The sequence below is a fragment of the Triplophysa dalaica genome, chromosome 7, assembly GCF_015846415.1.
Source record: "Triplophysa dalaica isolate WHDGS20190420 chromosome 7, ASM1584641v1, whole genome shotgun sequence".
NCBI lineage: Eukaryota > Metazoa > Chordata > Actinopteri > Cypriniformes > Nemacheilidae > Triplophysa > Triplophysa dalaica.
In genome coordinates this window covers 8,088,677-8,107,432 of record NC_079548.1, presented here as the reverse complement: position 1 = coordinate 8,107,432, position 18,756 = coordinate 8,088,677, and the positions used below count along the sequence as shown (strand labels likewise).

The window sequence follows — 18,756 nt, the reverse complement described above, 5'->3', positions numbered from 1 at the left end:
GAAGCATATCTCTTACCCTTGCAATTTCTGCACTCCTCAAAAGACCAAACTCATGAAGGAAAGCACAACAGTAATAACAATCTGTGATCTGATGCTACAAAACCTTAATGGAATTGATAAAACTTAAATTTTTTATGTGGTTTGCAAAGATTAAAATCACTTTCATGATTAAAAATGCTTTGTACTTGCTTGAGCTTTGTACTCATTGTACTTGGTTTTATAACAATTCATGGAATTATTACATTTAAGACAGATAATGTGATGGCACCACAACGTCTTGTAATGCGTATCCCAAAAAGGTAAAAGTATCGCTCTCACGTACCATCTCTGGATCGTATCCAAATTGGTGGAATGATCTGCCTGCTGCTACAAGATCAGCAGATTATGTGGCCATCTTTAAAGCGGCCCTAGCACACGCCAATCTCATGTTAATCTTTAGTAACTATAGTGTAGTACTGCACACTTCGTATTTTCGAAGAGTATTCATTGGTTCACATTTATAAAAGATAGATTTAGCTGTATGATTATTTCTGAAATCATACGACGCATGTCCAGGGGGTATCCTGAACAGAAGCACATTGCCAACAAAACACAGACATCAGTTTCACTCACCGCATGCGGTTCATGTCCGGCATCTTTTAGCGTTGGGATTGGCTCCATATATCAGTTTCAAGAGATCGTCAAATCCAGCATTATATCCACAGTTTATATAACATTCATCACCCAAATGCAGTGAACAAACAAACACCTGAACTTCGCGAGCGTATACTCTTATCACTCTTTCCTGCAAACAATTAAAAGTGACGTCTGTGCATGCTCCTTTTCCTGCCCTGCTTGCTGCCTACTGCGTGGGCGTGCCGCGTGCTTTTCCGGGAGAATTGTCTAATACAAATACAAAACAGTTTTATGTGTTTGAAAAAAACTTTCTGAAACCTGTACAATTGCTGGGGGAGTGTTTCAAGCACAGAAATGCTAAATAAACGCCCAACTAGTTTTTTTGACAAGTTGACCATGTTAAGCATGAGAAGACAGCACGTTTAACATTGTAAAGATGTCAGAATGCATGACACATCCTTGCAGCACCCCTTTAAGAATCGGCTGAGAACACATCTCTTCCGTCAGCACCTGACCGATCAGTTCTGACTTCTATCGCTTTTCAACTCTTTCTATAAAAAATAGAACCTTACTTAGCTCTGTATACTACGACAAGTTTTATTGCACTTAGGCTTTTTGTTGTCCTTATGTTGTTCCAATTGCTTCCATTGCTTACCTCATTTGTAAGTTTTGGATAAAAGTGTCTGCAGAATGACTAAATGTAAGGTTTGCGTTTAGATAACAATCAAAACTTTCTACCTGAAATGTGTAATGGTGTTATGATTTTGATTATATCAATTTATTGAATGTCTTTATGTCTCTAGTTTAGGCAAAATATAACCACTGATATAGATGCAAAGTGTGACTTCACTTCATTCACAGGTACCTCACAGAGTTTGTAGACCTGGGAAACGTGTCGGCTTTAAGGACCTTTCGTGTTCTCCGTGCCCTCAAAACCATCACTGTGATTCCAGGTATATACTGTAGCATGCCGGTTATCATGGCCTGAAATATGACTGGTGCCCACTGGATAAAATGTTTTAAAATATTTGAAGTATTTTTATATTCTTTAAAAGGTCCAGTGTATAAATTGTAGGTGGATCTACTGACAGAAATGCAATATAACATACATAACTATGTCTTCAGAGGTGTATAAAGACCTTACATAATGAAGCGTTATGTTTTTATTACCTTAGAATGAGCTATTTCTATTTAAATACACAGCGGATCCCCTTGAATGGAATTTGCCATGTCGTTTCGACAGTAGTCCTAAACAGACAAACTGACAAGGAGCAGTTTTCGTAAATACGTTTTCTCTTAACGTGATGACATCTTTGTCCTGTGTTAGCCACCGCAGTGCTTTGAAAGTGAGGGTTGAGGGGTGGAGTGAGCCAATATTAGCAATTTGGAACCCTATCGTTAGATACTGCTAAACTGGACCTTTAATATCAGTTTAACACCATTGTCTGAATGGTTTACCAGTTGTCTCTCATATCTAATATCCCTTGTATACTGCATAAATTACAGTACAAACTATAAACTACTGTAATGTACATCACGGCATCACATAAACTCATTTCTCATCTGTGAATTTCAGGTCTGAAAACCATTGTTGGAGCCTTGATTCAGTCAGTGAAGAAACTGGCAGATGTCATGATCCTCACTGTCTTCTGTCTCAGCGTGTTTGCTCTCATCGGCCTGCAACTCTTTATGGGAAATCTCCGGCAAAAGTGCGTCATTTGGCCTCCGACGTTTGAAAACAATGAAACCCTGAGTGTAGACTTCAATCACACAAGCTTTAATGACACGGAAAATGGCAACAGCACTTTTAACTTCCAGGAATACATTAATAATCCAGGTGATTTACAGTATTTACGTCAGTAATGCAAATCAATGTGAATGCGTCACTTTCTGCACACTCTGCTTTTATGTATTTTCTGATCTCCGTTCTTTTGCCCTCCAGTGAATTATTACTTCCTTCCTGACCATGTAGATCCATTACTCTGTGGAAACAGTTCTGATGCAGGGTATGTTCTTCAGAAACGACACCTCCTCTGATTTAGCATAATTTAGTCATTCTCTTTGAGTTATTCTATAGAATTAATCATAAATCATGATTAAAAATGTGTAAATTCAATAATAATACCAATAACTGATAACTAAGCGAAATGGCTTATATAAATATGTGTATATATATATATATAAATATATATATATATATATATATATATTATTCATAAAGAATTAATTTACTGTTGTTGTGTTTACAGAAAGTGCCCTGAGGGATTCACATGCTTCAAGGCCGGCCGAAACCCAAATTTTGGCTATACGAGTTATGACTCCTTTGGATGGGCTTTCTTAGCGCTTTTCCGGTTAATGACTCAAGACTTCTGGGAAAACTTATTCCAGTTGGTGGGTCACAGGCAGACTTTAGATTGTTTTCACTTTTATTGTAGTTTTATTCATATTTTTAATAAGCTTTTATTCATAATAATTTTTAGCTAGTTTTTATGTGCTTTTTTAATTTTATTATTTCTTTGCTTATTTTTATGTAGCTATTTAAGAATTATTCGTATTTTGAATTAGCTTTAATTTTTATGATGTTTAAAAGCTTTTCGTCATTTTTATATATATTTTTTCGATTAATATTTTATATTAGTATCTACATTATTGTTTATAGTATTTTAAATCAAAACATTTTTTTAGGTTATTTACATTTAGTTACATTTTTACTTAATTTCCGTTAATAATTCTTTATACTTAAACGTATTTCAGTTGATTCCTGAGGTAACTTTCTCCTTTTTGTTTATTTTAAGTTTTTTAAATAATATTTAGGCCAGTGTTTATTTTAATAACCTTGTTCAAGGTGATCGTTTTACACACAAATTGACATTTTATCAACATGTGTAAGCATTACAGAAATGTGATTATTTTCAGGAATTAACACGGCTTAACAAAAAATTTTTTTTTATAGAAGTGAACATTCATTTACGCATTTGGCAGATGCTCTTATCCTAAGCGATTTACAGTGCATAAGCATTCATGCATATTTAATGAATATGTGTGTGTTCCCTGGGAATTGAACCCACAACATTCGCACTGCCAACCCAATACTCTACCACAATGTTAATGTACTATTAATGTCAGTCATTACTTTAACCACTGAAAGTGTTGTGGATATTTCAGACCCTCCGGGCCGCTGGGAAGACCTACATGATCTTCTTTGTGATCGTCATCTTCTTGGGGTCCTTCTACCTCATCAATCTGATTCTGGCTGTGGTGGCGATGGCGTACGCAGAGCAGAATGAAGCCACCAGAGCAGAAGCTAAAGAGAAGGAGGAAGAGTACGCAAGAATCCTGGAACAGCTCAGAAAACAATCAGAGGTTTGTCACAGTCTAAAACTTACACACAAACTTGTATTTGTGTAGACAGTAAGAATGCTTGGTTATCATATACTGTACATGGGCAGCACTTTCAAAGAACCATTTTTAAATATTAAAGCATTTTTATTTCATATGAGGTTTTGCTTTTTTTTTCAAGCAGCAGAAGCACGCAATACACGGCAGTAATACATCACTGTGCAGCAAAAAGAAAGATGAAGATGACCAAAGCTTTGATGGAAAGGTGTATCATGACTTTGATGGCATAGCCCTGAAACCTCTTTCAGGTAGAGAGGTAGGTGGAGCCACGTCATTTATGCGTTTGTAGTCTTTTTAACCACATGGTTTCTAACTTTGCAAATGATCCTTTCTAGTGGACTACTGAGATTGCAAATGAATCCAAGGGAAGTATGACCTACCTTGAAGTGCATGGCACACATATAAGAAAACAAAGTGCAGTGAGCGCTACAGAAAACACTTTAGAGGGTAACTATTGTTTTTTTATTTAATCTAAATGAGTTTTATATTATTTATGAAATGTGTTGTGTTTGACTCAGTAACTCTTCCTTTTATTCAACAGAGCTGGAGGATATTCAAAGGCCATGTCCTCCTTGCTGGTACAAGTTTTCCGACATATTCCTGAAATGGAATTGTTGCACACCGTGGGTGAAGTTCAAGAAGATTATCTTCTTAATTGTAATGGACCCTTTGGTGGACCTGGGCATCACCATCTGCATTGTCCTCAACACCGTGTTTATGGCCATGGAGCATTATCCAATGTCTGGTGACTTTGAAAACGTTTTGACTGTGGGGAACTTGGTAAAGCATCATGCTTTTTTTTCATTTATGTTACTTTAGAAGTTCCTTATAATGCTGGACGGTGCGTTATATGCATTTTAATGGAAGCTGTTTCTTCCTATGCAGGTTTTCACGGGTATCTTCACTGCAGAGATGGTTCTAAAACTTATCGCGTTGGACCCATATGATTACTTCCAGGTTGGCTGGAATATTTTTGATAGCATCATTGTGACCATGAGTTTGGTGGAGCTGGGCTTGGCCGATGTTCAGGGCTTATCTGTGCTGAGGTCCTTCCGTCTGGTGGGTAAAACAATGTTGTGTGGATGATATTATTAGATTAGACATTGGAAACATTGTCACATTGAGAGTCCCCTTCATAAAGAAAACCTTTTTATAAAATGTATGTATGAAAAATTTGATAATTAGAAATTTGTATTATATAATGTACATTGATGAAACTGATAACACAGGCTAAACGAGGTACAGCGAGTCATCTTGACCTTAGAAATAATCTACTTAAAACTAAATAAAAAATCAGTTTGTCTTATTATTAAATAAATTAAGTTAATAGCCGCAGAAAACAATTTAAAGACCATTCTTAAATTTAATTTAATGAGCATTTCTAGATGCACTGACTGTGCCCATTCCAGTCCAGTATCTGTTGAATTTCATCAAAATCTTTAACAAAAATTAGTTACATAATTAATATTATTTTGGTCACTAAAACTACTTTTACACTATTTATAATATAATACCTGTGGTAATGTAAAGCAAACAAAATTGTAAGCTTTCTGTTCTCTTGGTGGCAGATGCGTGTCTTCAAGTTGGCAAAGTCATGGCCAACCCTTAACATGTTGATAAAGATCATCGGCAATTCGGTGGGAGCCCTTGGAAACCTGACCCTCGTCCTGGCCATCATCGTCTTCATCTTCGCTGTGGTGGGGATGCAGCTTTTCGGAAAGAGCTACAAGGACTGTGTTTGTAAGATCGCAGATAACTGCGAGCTGCCCCGCTGGCACATGACGGATTTCTTCCACTCGTTTCTCATCATCTTTCGTATACTGTGTGGAGAGTGGATCGAAACCATGTGGGACTGCATGGAGGTGGCTGGACAGGCCATGTGCCTCATGGTCTTCATGATGGTCATGATTATTGGAAACCTGGTGGTGAGTGGGGTAGACAGGGCGATTGTTATTATGTAAGATATAGATTCAACTTTGCATTGATGTACAGTTGTAAATGCTATTATTTATTCTTTTAGACCCAAATATATACTGTATTAGACCTAAATAAGTTTGCTTTAAGGATATCAGTAAGTCTTTTGGTGTTTTGAGAAACAAGTCAAAAATCGCTTCTGGCTTAACACATAACAAAAACAACAAATCCTGACCTTTTCTCTTTAAAGAGACCCGACTTTGAAGAGTTTTCACAATCAAATTAAATTGTTACGTATTTCCCATACATGAAAACCCTCCCTGCGGTTCTGATATTCCTCAGCTAGTCGAGGCAGAAGATGGTTGGGATGCCTAAGAGACAGATCTATCAAATGTGTAACGCCAAGTTGCATGGATCAAGACCATGCTGTCCTCTCACTGGAGTTTAATTTTACTTACGCCATATTTATACAAGTATCAAACACCCATTTACTATAAATGCCACTAGTGGGGTTTCCGTTACGGTTATTCATAGACCAAACAGGAACTGGCTTATGTGTGAGGTAACAAAACCTAAGTGTCGAACCAAAAGCCAGTTCAAGCGATGACTTTTTGATTTGGATGGCCAGAGGTTTGCAGGGCAAGAAAATGTCTATTTGAATAGCGTAAACACTGCACTAGTTCAGTTTTGCACTGGTAGATGTTGGAAGTTCTTGGCACCCAAGCAAGATCCAAGGACTTTATTTAAAGAGAGAGCAGCTCAAATTTCAAAAACCTTCCAGACATAAATCTCTACTCAAGAACTAATTTGAGAAGGAGATCTTGATTTAAAACAAGTTTAGTGACTGTAGAGTTTTGGACTGACACAATGTTTTCTTGTTATGAACAGGTGCTGAATCTCTTCCTGGCTTTGCTGCTCAGCTCCTTTAGCGGTGACAACATGGCGGCCTCTGATGATGATGGAGAGACAAACAATCTTCTCATCGCCATTTCTAGAATCACAAGAGCCATCGATTGGGTTAAAGCGTTTGTCATCGGGCACGTGAGACAGTTGCTGGGCCTTAAATCGAAGGAAGAGGCCGCGAAAGATTATAAAGAGAATGATTCCAATCAGGAAATATTTACTTCCAGTACGACAATCATCAGCGTGCCTATAGCAAACTGTGAATCTGACCTGGAAAGTCAGTATACTGACAGTATTTCGGAAGACGACGACGACAAAGACGCTATAGATGGAAACAACAAAGTGAGTTGTTTTTCGTCACTTTTCACATGTTTGTTTACCAGCAACGTCAGCACAGAATATCATTATACGCACGTTTTTTAACCTCATGTTAATGTAAATTTGATCACGTAAGACAAACCGGTTGCCAGGGTGTCTACTGACAACCCTCCATCAACACCTCTAACACCGAGACATGTATCCCGAACACTGTGACACCTGCAAAGTCCATCCCGAGCCCCACGGGTCATCTGCTCAGACTCTTGTTTAGAGAGCACGTCTGAGGAATGGCAAAGGCAGGGCGTGGGAAAGAGCACCAGCACAGCATGATTTGTTACCTTGCCGAGCAACTTCTCGACCCCTGTCAGAAGTAGGCTAATAGCATAAGACATAGAGATACCACACTGCCTTTCTAAAATAAACTCAATTTAACCAGGCTTATAAATGCTATAGTGTTTGTTTCTGTATATTTTATTTGAGATTTGTTTCATTGAAGCACACAGGCTCTGACTCATTAGGCAATGCTTGTTGGCATGCCTCTGAAGTGGATCAGATGACACGGTTGACATGTCATGCCCCGTGTGTCGCACAGCCTTGCATTTCATCCAGCGACGTGTCAGCATTAGGGAACACGAACACAAGGAGCCGGCTATACACGCTTCTCGTGTGAACAGTCGCTTGAGATCTGAGGGAAGAAATATGATGTTTCTGTGTGATATTTTTCACCAGGAAACATGATCAGATATTACTTGTTGTCCCTAAAGTTTTTTGGGATTTGCAATATGATGGAGTATGAGGTTTTAGACATATTAATTATAACCAAATATGTATTAAACAGTGAATGATGCTGTATAATTATTAGCCTATGTTTAATGCTTTTATTAATTCTGATCAGCTATTATGAGCCATTAAATAGCTGAGGGGAATTTAGAGAGCATGTGACTGATGACATATATAATGGCTTTGAATAATTTAGAGAAAATCTGAGAATCCTCTGAAATAAAAAAAGTGAATTTGTTGAACCAAAATACCGCAATCGTCATTGAGAAGACTGACAGCTGATTTTGGAGGTGAACTTGGCTATTATTGCATAATTTTTTATCAAAAATGTTAAAATAAATTCAGATAATAATTCAGATAAAAATAAAAAAGTGACCTTGGTACCAAAATAGTCAAATTATCCAAAATCTTGCATTTGCTATTGAGAAAACTCTCAGCAGATTATGGATGTAGACTTAAATAATATACATATCTATCAAAAGTAATATTGCAAAGAAAAATATAAGAACATTTTGACTTTCTGTAACCAGAATAGTTCATTTGCAAGACAAGAACACTTTCACCAAATTTTGGAAGTATAATAGAAGATATTTAGGGCAGTCGTGGCCTTAAGATTAGAGAGTCGGACTCGTGACCAGACGGTTGCCGGTTTGATTCTCAGGGCATGCGGGTAACTAGCGACTGAGGTGCCTTTGAGCAAGGCACCTTACCCCTACTTGCTCCCTAGGCGCTTAAGTGAAAGCTGCCCACTGCTCCGGGTGTACGTGTGTTCAGTTGCTGTGCGTGTGTTCACTATTTCTGGATGGGTTAAATGCATAGGTCAGATTTTGGGTATGGGTCACCCTATCAGACAAAAATTCACTTTCACATATCATGCAAGTATTTACCAAAAAAATATGGGAATAATTCAGAGAAATATCCAGGAAAAATGTGACTGTGGAACCAGATTAGTGCACTAGCCAAAATAATGCATTTGCCATTGGCAAGTTTGTCTGCACATTTTGAAAGTAGACTAAAGATATTATGCAAAATATGTACCAAAAAGGAAATCAGAGAAGAATTCCAAAAATAACTCATAGAAAAATCATAGAAGAAATGTGAATGCGGAATCACAAAAGCGCATTAGCCAAAATAGTGCAAGCGACGGCAGAAGATTTTTAACTACCAAAAAATATTCAGAGTTTAATTTAGAGAAAATTTTGATTAAAAAACAACTGTGAACTGACCCAGAAGGCAAAATCCAATCAAACTGATTGAATACTCTTGATAAGGAAATGATATTGTTTTTTTGTTAAAGTTGAATTACACTGTCCTGCTTTAATGTTTTCATATGGGCAGATAAAAGATGGCGATGAATCTTCAACGTGTAGCACAGTGGACAATGCCCCTGACAAAGATATGGAATCAGAGATTCTAGAGGATTCAACCATCCCTCAAGACTGCTATACAGAACGTGAGGCACACATTCTGACTTATCACTCTTTGACACTATTCAGATTTATTCAGATTAATGACATGAGGTTTATTTTCTTTGTCTGGTTTGCCAGAATGTATCATGCGATGTCCTTGCTTGGATCTCGACATTGCGGAAGGTAAAGGAAAAATGTGGTGGAACCTCCGTAAAGCCTGCTTTACTATCGTGGAAAACAGCTATTTTGAAACCTTTATTATCTTCATGATTCTGCTCAGCAGTGGGGCTTTGGTGAGTAAATCCATAAGCCATTTATAGCTGGGTAGCAGGAGTCCATGTAATCGCAATTTTTACATATTATATGTGTTTTTTTATCAGGCATTTGAGGACATTTACATTGAACAAAGGAGAGCGATTAAAATCATTCTTGAATATGCAGATCAGGTTTTCACGTATGTGTTCGTCATTGAGATGCTTCTGAAATGGGTAGCCTATGGTTTCAAGGACTATTTCACAAACGCATGGTGTTGGCTGGATTTTCTCATCGTCGATGTAAGTATTTGTTTATCATCATCCTGCAAGTCCATGCTAATAATTATAATAAAATGGTACAAATAAAGTTTTTCAGTAGCTCATTTGGCATAGAGTGGCACAAGCAACATCTAGGTCATGAGTTTATTTCGTACACACACAATGATAAATATTGTAAAGGTAAAACTAACATTTGTTAATTTGTAAAATGAAACTTACATTGAGTATTTTGTATGTTTGCTTCAAGCTAGCCCTTCCAAAAAATAAGTATACCTTAATATATTAACTATACCTTATATTGAGTATATTGAAGTAAAATTCAAGTAAATTTCAAAGTATACCTTATGCAGTATCAAAGTATTATCAGTATACCTGTAGGTGTACTATTTCAATACTACTCGGGGGTAAATTAGCCTCTTTTTAGTTTAGTTTAAAAATGTACTGGAAGCATAATGCTGCTTTCACACCAAACATGAATTAAGAGATTTGCGTAAGAAAATTACGCACAAATACAAAGACGCGAATAGATGCGAACTTGTCACGTCACTCATGCAAACATACCGAACTATTCCCGTAAGTAATGAGGAGCCAAGAATGCAATGCTTTGTGTTTGGTGTTAACATAGCAGTAGTACACTTTAAAGGAGTAGTTCACTATAAAATTTCATGATAATTCACATGTCATTCAAAACCGTCCATGTGTTTATTCTTACTGTCGAAAACAAATTGAAGCTAATGAGGAAAGCTTTACAGGTTTCTTATTCATTTAACAGCCCACATCCATATGACGCCCGCTCCACCCTCAAAGTCTACACGGTGGCTATAGCAGCGAAATATAGCAGCGGATTGGGGATGCCATAACGTCGGCTTACAAATCCCTGAATTTGCCATGTCGTTTAGGGGGGAAAAAGCCCCCTCTACATTTACATTTACGCATTTGGCAGACGCTTTTATCCAAAGGGACTTGCATTGCATTATCCTATACATTTTACAGAGGTATTTGCAATCCCCTGGGATCGAACCCATAACCATGCGTTGTTAACGTGATGCTCTTACCACTGAGGTACAGGAAAGCTAGCCCTCTACCAGAGGTATAGCTTCCTCCTGGGCATGGTCTACGGGAATACATATACTGGACTTGGTTCTTGCCATCCACCTTCACCAGATTGTCTGAACCTCTCTGTACGCACTCATATTATTTGGTTATACTGCCGTGTAAGTGCACATATGGTGAGCTCCCGTGAGCCTGAGTTCCCACTGCCATGTTTTTAGGGCCCTTATACTTTTCCAATCTCTGGGTCGCACACATTCTTCAAGTCTGTTGTGGTGTGTCGTGATGGGATATGATTCCCATCGCATTTTGCTAAATGAAATGCGAAGTGAACCGTATCAAAAGGGAACTATAATGGAGCTTTTCCACTGGATTGTAATGCATGTTACAGTGTGGTACAGCTCACTTTTGGGGGGTCATCAACTGGGTACAGTACCTAGTACCTGATACTTTATTGTAGTACCACCTCAGTTGAGGGTCCAAGCATACTGTAACGATACCAAAATGTGACTAGTTTACACAGAGATCACTGATTGGGCAGAACAAATCATTACCTGTGACGATCCTGTCCTTTCGGTTCTTGGATTTCGTGCCTTGGGACAGGGTTTCTACAGTATCATGTCTTGTGTGTATGTTTTGTTTTATGTGGAGACACGTGGCGGTTTGGATAATTCGCCGCGTGTCATCCTGTGTTCCGTTAAGCTCCGCCCCCTTGTTTCTCCGTTAGGCTCCCTTAGTGTGTTATCTCCGGCACCTGTCTCCCATTAGTGTTTAGTCTTGTCACCTGCCCTTCTCCGTCCCTGTGCAATCTCCCCTTGTTATTATGTCCCTATTTAATACCACTGTTTCCCCTCACACCTTGTTCGGTTCATTGTATTGTATTTGTCTTTCTTGCCTTGCCCCATGTTCCGGATTATATTTGGATTACCCTGAGTGCTTTTCCTCCCCGTGAGTTCTGTCCTAGTATTTCGTGTTTTGGATTTATTATTTTATTTGCTATCATGTTTAATTTCTTCCCCTCGTGGAGAGTTTTCTGTTTGTGAGTACTAGTATCTGTTTTGCCCCATCGTGGGTTTTGTTTTGTTATTTAAATAAAATTATTTGCTTTAACTTCGTCTGCCTGCATCTGGGTTCTGCTCATACGTTTCGTGACAATTACCAGTGTTATTTGATATGCAACAAATGAATACTCATTTCAATACGTAATTTTGACATTTCATTATGTGCTTCGTGACAGTAAATTAGAGTTTGAGACCCTTAATGCAATGCTAAATGCTACTTTAGTTTACCCTTGTGCAACCTCGAGCAAACCACATGATCATTGTCTGCTCTTTGCTGTAAGACTTGTCAAACACTCTGGTATTTTAGTAGTATTTTGTTCTGCTGCCATCCGCCATTGATATGCTCCATTACTCAAGTGTTGTGTTTATGTCATTCACAATGATGCTACAGCAGTAGAGGCGGCACAACCATGACAATAAATGTATAATCCCCAATCACTTTGAAGCAGTACTAAGCTGCTTTGGAAAGCAAAGTCAGCTGAAGTGAAATGAGCTGTACTGAGCCGAGTTGTTCTAAACCTGATGGTACCATGCAGTTGAAAAGCGTCCTTAGGTTACTCACGTAACCCCGAGATAATGGGAATGAGCATTGCGTAGCATGCCGTGCTACAGGGCCATGCAGCGAGTCTTTACATCCCACTTCAGTCAAATATGGTACTGAATGTTGCTAAATGCATAAATGTAAATGTTGAAAAGAATATATCTGAAACTCTCCAAATACTTCACTTTTAATTCAGTTTGTGATGAGGAAATTAATATTCTCTGTTGGAGTGTGGGAGTGTTTGGCCCGGTTTTATATAGGCGAGCTAAAATACTCAAGTACTGTTAAAATCAGATACTCTAAGACTCTGCAATTTTTAGTTGAATTATGTCAACAAGTCAAATAATGCTACTCGTTCCAAGTATTGCATTGGGGAATAAATATATTTGTAAAGACATATAAAACTTTCAAATTTTTAGCTTAGGTTGAGGTTATTTAGAACATTTCACACAAAATCATGAATATTACATAAATTATGTTTCTGCAGGTGTCCCTGATCAGCCTGACAGCAAATATTTTAGGCTACTCTGAACTGGGGGCCATTAAATCTCTCCGAACTTTGAGAGCTCTGAGACCTCTTAGAGCTCTGTCAAGATTTGAAGGAATGAGGGTAAGTCTGCGTACTTCAAAAATCATATTGTTGCCTTTAATTCTTTCCATTCTATTATGTATAAGTTTAAAATCCAGATGTTGGCTGTTTAACACAATTATGTTGTCAATACACAGGTGGTGGTGAACGCCCTGATAGGAGCCATCCCCTCCATCTTTAACGTTCTCCTGGTGTGTCTCATCTTTTGGCTCATCTTCAGCATCATGGGGGTGAACCTTTTCGCTGGAAAATTTTACTACTGCTTCAACACAACATCGGAACGAAAATTCCTTCCCTCTGAGGTCAACAATATGACTGAGTGCTTGGAACTTGCCGAGGCCGGTCATGATGTGCGATGGATGAATCTGAAGGTCACCTATGATAACGTTGGCATGGGCTACCTCTCCTTACTGCAAGTGGTGAGCAATGTCTGCACACAATATGCTTTTTTGCAGTCTTATAGGTCACAAATAAAATGCAAAAAATAAAACAACTTAACTGTCTTCCAGGCAACATTTAAAGGGTGGATGGACATCATGTATGCTGCGGTGGATTCCCGTGAGGTAATGCATGGTATTGAAATGGAATCCCGTGACTTTAGCCTTCACACAGATTTGTGTACTCCAATGTCAGTTTCCTTTTTATTCTCCTTAGATCGAATCGCAGCCGGAGTATGAGTCCAACCTCTACATGTACCTTTACTTTGTTATTTTCATCATCTTTGGCTCCTTCTTCACGCTTAACCTTTTCATTGGTGTCATCATTGATAATTTCAATCAGCAGAAGGCAAAGATAAGTATCCGCAATTGTTCCTTATCATCTTGAATGCTTGAAAAGTTTGCATTAGAATAACTATGGCTGTCTCTGCACTTTGGGGGTAAAGATATCTTCATGACAGAGGAACAGAAAAAGTACTACAACGCCATGAAGAAACTTGGCTCCAAGAAGCCACAGAAACCAATACCGAGACCTGCGGTAAGACAAAATCTTTCTAATCAATAAATCTTTGGAATGAAACTTGTTTCAAATTCTTATTGAATATTCTCTCTCGAATATGCTTCATGGACATGTCTGATGTTTCCAGAACTGCTGTCAAGGTTTGGTATTCGACTTTGTAACCACGCAGTTCTTTGACATCTTCATTATGGTTCTGATCTGCCTGAACATGGTCACCATGATGGTGGAAACGGATGACCAGAGTGATGATAAGGAATTTTTTTTGTACTATATTAATCTGTTCTTCATTGTGATCTTCACTGGGGAGTGCACTCTCAAACTCATCGCTCTGCGCTATCACTACTTCTCTGTCGGCTGGAACATCTTTGATTTTGTGGTGGTCATTCTTTCAATCGTAGGTAAGGATTGAAGGATTGTTGCTTATTCATGTCAATCATATAATCTTCACAAAAAGACTTATCTTTTTAATATCTTTGTCTTACAGGTCTTTTACTGGCAGACATTATCGAGAAGTACTTCGTTTCGCCAACCCTTTTCCGTGTCATCAGACTTGCCAGAATCGGTCGCGTCCTGCGGCTCATTCGAGGTGCCAAAGGCATCAGGACGTTACTGTTTGCGTTGATGATGTCACTTCCTGCCCTCTTCAACATTGGCCTCCTGCTTTTCCTAATCATGTTTATTTTCTCCATCTTCGGCATGTCCAACTTTGCGTACGTCAAGAAAGAAGGCGGCATCGATGACATGTTCAACTTCGAGACCTTTGGGAACAGCATCATATGCTTGTTCATGATCACAACGTCCGCCGGCTGGGACGGACTATTGTCGCCAATTCTCAACAGTGCCTCACCAGACTGCGACCCAGATGTGGAGAACCCAGGTTCATTCGTCAAAGGCAACTGCGGGAGCCCGGCTGTAGGAATCGTCTTCTTCTGCAGCTACATTGTCATGTCTTTCCTTGTTGTGGTTAATATGTACATCGCCATTATTCTCGAAAACTTCAACGTGGCGACGGAGGAGAGCAGCGACCCCTTGAGCGAGGATGACTTTGAAATGTTCTACGAAACCTGGGAGAAGTTTGATCCCACCGCGTCTCAGTTCATCAGTTACAGCGTGCTGTCAGATTTCTGCGACACATTGAAAGAGCCGCTGAGAATCGCTAAACCCAACATGGTCAAGTTAATAACGATGGACCTTCCCTTGGTCCCTGGAGACAAGATCCATTGTCTGGACCTTCTGCTTGCTCTTACGACAGAGGTGCTGGGAGATTCCGGCCAGATGGATGAGATGAAGTCAACAATGGAGGAGAAGTTTATGGCTAACAACCCGTCAAAAAAATCGAACGAGCCTATCACCAGCACTCTTAAACGGAAGCATGAAGAGGTGGCTGCTTCCACAATTCAAAAAGCTTACCGATTGCACGTACTCAAACGCTCCCTCAAACATGCCTCATATATGTACAGAGAGAAAACAAATGCAAAGAGAAAAGATGAGGAGGCTCCGGAAAAAGTAGGGATGGTAGCTGAGAAGATGAGCCAGTTTTATGGAGATCAAGCCTTTGAAGACGACCAAGCTCTCGGCTTCTCCTTTCCCCATCATGGAAATAAGCAACAGAAAGCAAAGTGTCCTCCAGTGAGGGTTCAGAGTGATGTGATCTTACATTCTGCCCCCTTTTCCACCCCTGAGTCCTCCACCGTAGTAGAGAAATTGAGAGAGTCCATCGTGTAGCAGCATCCACTCTCAATATACACAAAACCTTAGGAATGCACAACAATACTGAGACCCTTCAGGAGACTGTTAGTTAACCTTTAGAGTTGAACCATGGCACATGTGTTAAAGAAAATAGTTAACTGACTGGGATGTCAAATGGTAAAGAATTTTGATCAGTATAATTGATGCAATCCATGTGGAATAGACAATCACTGACTGTTTGTCGAACGGCAATAGAAAGGTTTGGGCTGTAAGCTTGACTTCCTAGTGCATATATCAAAGCAACCCCAAAAAATTTGATGCACAAACCCTTAGAGAACAATAGAGAAATTCAGAAGGGATTTTTTCAGTTTTTTCAGGATTTTAAGCTATAGATTGTAAGCACAACAACATTGCTTACTAACCATTAAACTCATATGCTCTTAAAAATAAAGGTTCCTAAAACTAAATGTTCAGTTCCATGAAAAAACAACAGAACCTTTACGTTGCTGAAAGACAAAAAATCTATAAAGCTTAAGAAAGAAAAGGTTCTTTGACTAAAAGGGAAAGACTGCACAGAACCTTTCACAGAAATATTATTTTTAAGAGTGTTGCATACTTCAGTCCCCTTTATGGAGGTATGTTACAGATAACTTTATTTCATTTCATTTATTTTGTCATTTAATTATTAGAGAATTTTGTTGCAAAAACATCTTTCACTATTTAATGTAGCTGTAGGTTTAAAATTTGCACTAACAGTAAAAATATAATTTAACAATGAAAAAAATACTGTACATTTAAAAGCATTAGTCTTAATAGTTCACTGTTAAACCATGTATTATTATGTTTGCCTTGCTGCCTTATACAGATCTTAATATAGCAAATATTTCAGTGGTCTTTTGATACAATAGTTCTCTGGTAGTATTGTAATCACTGCCTAACGCAAGCATTAAACAATTATCTCAAAAACATCTTACTTCTGTTAAAGATGAGCTCAGAACATTATACAATATGCAATTTAGTGCTTCACTGCCCAACTAAACATGCTGTCATGTAAATATGGGTTCTGTAATATTTGCCTTTGAGGTTTTTATGCCTCAGGAGCCTTTCTTTAAATGCAAATTTGCAGTTTGCTTGTTCCAAGTATAAAGTCTGTGAAATCCTAGGTTTATTGAATAACATTTTTTTTTTATTAATTTTTCTTAAATGTCATTTATTATGAGCCAGTTGAACATCTGTGTACTGAATTCTGTGTTGTTTATATGCCTGTAGTAGTGAGGAATAAAATAGAAAAGGGTCACCTAATCACTCAGCCTCCTTAGTCATAGAAATTCTTCATAGAGGTATGAAAAGAAACCACAAAACAAACTAGCCGTGATTTGAAAAATATGACATGCTTGAAAAAATCAGAGCTCACTGTAGGACTGTCTTAAAAAGGCTAATTAAAATCTGTTTCTCTATGGATAAACTAAATGGTAGTTAACTCTATTAAATCATCTATGCTGCTTAATTGGCATATACTTAAATATTTAAATATCCAATCTACACAAATCTAAAAAAACAGATATTCGGGAAATTAGACTGTAAGAAAGAATATGGATTAGATAATAGTACACAGATGAATACAGTATATTCTATAGAAACTACAGGTTTAAATTTATGTATCAAGAGAATAAGCCAATGCCCTCATACTGTGGAGACACTGTCTGTGATGTTCTTTAAATATCGACATAAATTACATAATAATTTATTTCTTGCTTTATTTATTTCTGAACCATTTTTTTAAATGTAACATTTTGTACTTTTTTAAGTATTATTTCATGTAATGAAGCGATAATGTTAAGAAGCTTATATTTATTAACCCCCTTTTAAGGTTTTAAGTTTCTTGAGCTTCAACCCTTCACTTTTATTTATGGGATTCTTAAATTTATATTTTTTTCTAATGCAAACCAAAGATTAGTGAAGATATTTATTTTTGCTTCATAATAAACCATATTTTAAGGTTTCCAGGTCATGTGGATTTTTATTTAGGTCTTAGGACATAAAGTCGAAATTAGCACTTTGATGAAATGATATCTGTCCCATCACTTCAAGAAAAAATTAGTAGATGTTAATAGCATTAGGTAACATATAGCTAATAGAGGATATGTGACAAATTAGAATATCATTAAAATCCAGTTCTGAATGTCATTTTATACAACAATGGACAAAGTCTGTTTTCTACTTACCATACTTACCATAAAGCAAATTGTGTAATGTCGACATGAATGCAATATAAATACAAGAAGAATGATTTAAGCTGGACTTTACTGTTCTGCTAGCCATACGAATGCTCTGTTCACTGTAACCTGCATTAAAATGACAACATCTGTTACTACTTCACATCTGCTGCATGTTGTTGATGTCACATTTTGCATCTGTACATTTTACTGTATACCGTTTCTCTGTTTACATTATTGGAATAAACCTTTTTTGACTCTTTGCTTGTTTATTAAATTGAGGGATTATAAAATTGAAGTCGCAAAACTTAAGGTTAAGGAATACACATTTTAAAGGAACAATGAAAAAACGTTTATATTAGTGTACACATGCCATCTAGTGCTCAAACAGTAAGGCCCCTTAAAGGGATAGTTCACCCAAAAATCAAAAGACTGTCTTCATTTACTCACCCGCGCTATTTCAAACCTGTATGACTTACTTTCTTTAACCGAACACAATTTTTTTATAATGTTGGTAACCGAAAACCACTGGTGCCCATTGACTTGCATTGGTTTTGTGTCCATACAACAGTCACTGGGGACCAACAGTTTTTGGCTACAGACATTCTACAAAATATCTTATTTTGTTTTCTTTGGTAAATCATACATGGTAAGTTATACATGTTTGGCGTGATAGGAAGGTGAGTAAATGATGACAGAATTTTCATTTTTGGGTGAACTTTCCCTTTAAGAAAAACTAAAAGATAAGTAATTTGGATACTCTCATTCGAATGTATTTAAAA

The 18,756-nt window shown here is 37.7% G+C and overlaps 1 protein-coding gene across 1 annotated transcript in view; it reads left to right on the top strand.

The window, feature by feature from the left end:
* Positions 1–18,236, top strand: part of scn4ab (sodium channel, voltage-gated, type IV, alpha, b) — a 37,819-nt gene extending 19,583 nt beyond the window's left edge. Inside the window, exons 6-26 of the mRNA XM_056753819.1 lie at positions 1,477–1,568; positions 2,192–2,452; positions 2,558–2,621; positions 2,865–3,006; positions 3,781–3,978; positions 4,136–4,270; positions 4,350–4,461; positions 4,556–4,794; positions 4,900–5,073; positions 5,583–5,939; positions 6,817–7,173; positions 9,268–9,382; positions 9,477–9,631; positions 9,719–9,892; positions 13,011–13,133; positions 13,250–13,531; positions 13,622–13,675; positions 13,767–13,904; positions 13,983–14,087; positions 14,197–14,467; positions 14,554–18,236. Coding sequence (XP_056609797.1) covers positions 1,477–1,568; positions 2,192–2,452; positions 2,558–2,621; positions 2,865–3,006; positions 3,781–3,978; positions 4,136–4,270; positions 4,350–4,461; positions 4,556–4,794; positions 4,900–5,073; positions 5,583–5,939; positions 6,817–7,173; positions 9,268–9,382; positions 9,477–9,631; positions 9,719–9,892; positions 13,011–13,133; positions 13,250–13,531; positions 13,622–13,675; positions 13,767–13,904; positions 13,983–14,087; positions 14,197–14,467; positions 14,554–15,794 — 4,789 coding nt within the window. The 3' untranslated portion in view covers positions 15,795–18,236. The remainder of the gene's footprint in view (positions 1–1,476; positions 1,569–2,191; positions 2,453–2,557; positions 2,622–2,864; positions 3,007–3,780; positions 3,979–4,135; positions 4,271–4,349; positions 4,462–4,555; positions 4,795–4,899; positions 5,074–5,582; positions 5,940–6,816; positions 7,174–9,267; positions 9,383–9,476; positions 9,632–9,718; positions 9,893–13,010; positions 13,134–13,249; positions 13,532–13,621; positions 13,676–13,766; positions 13,905–13,982; positions 14,088–14,196; positions 14,468–14,553) is intronic.
* Positions 18,237–18,756: the final 520 nt, after the last annotated feature.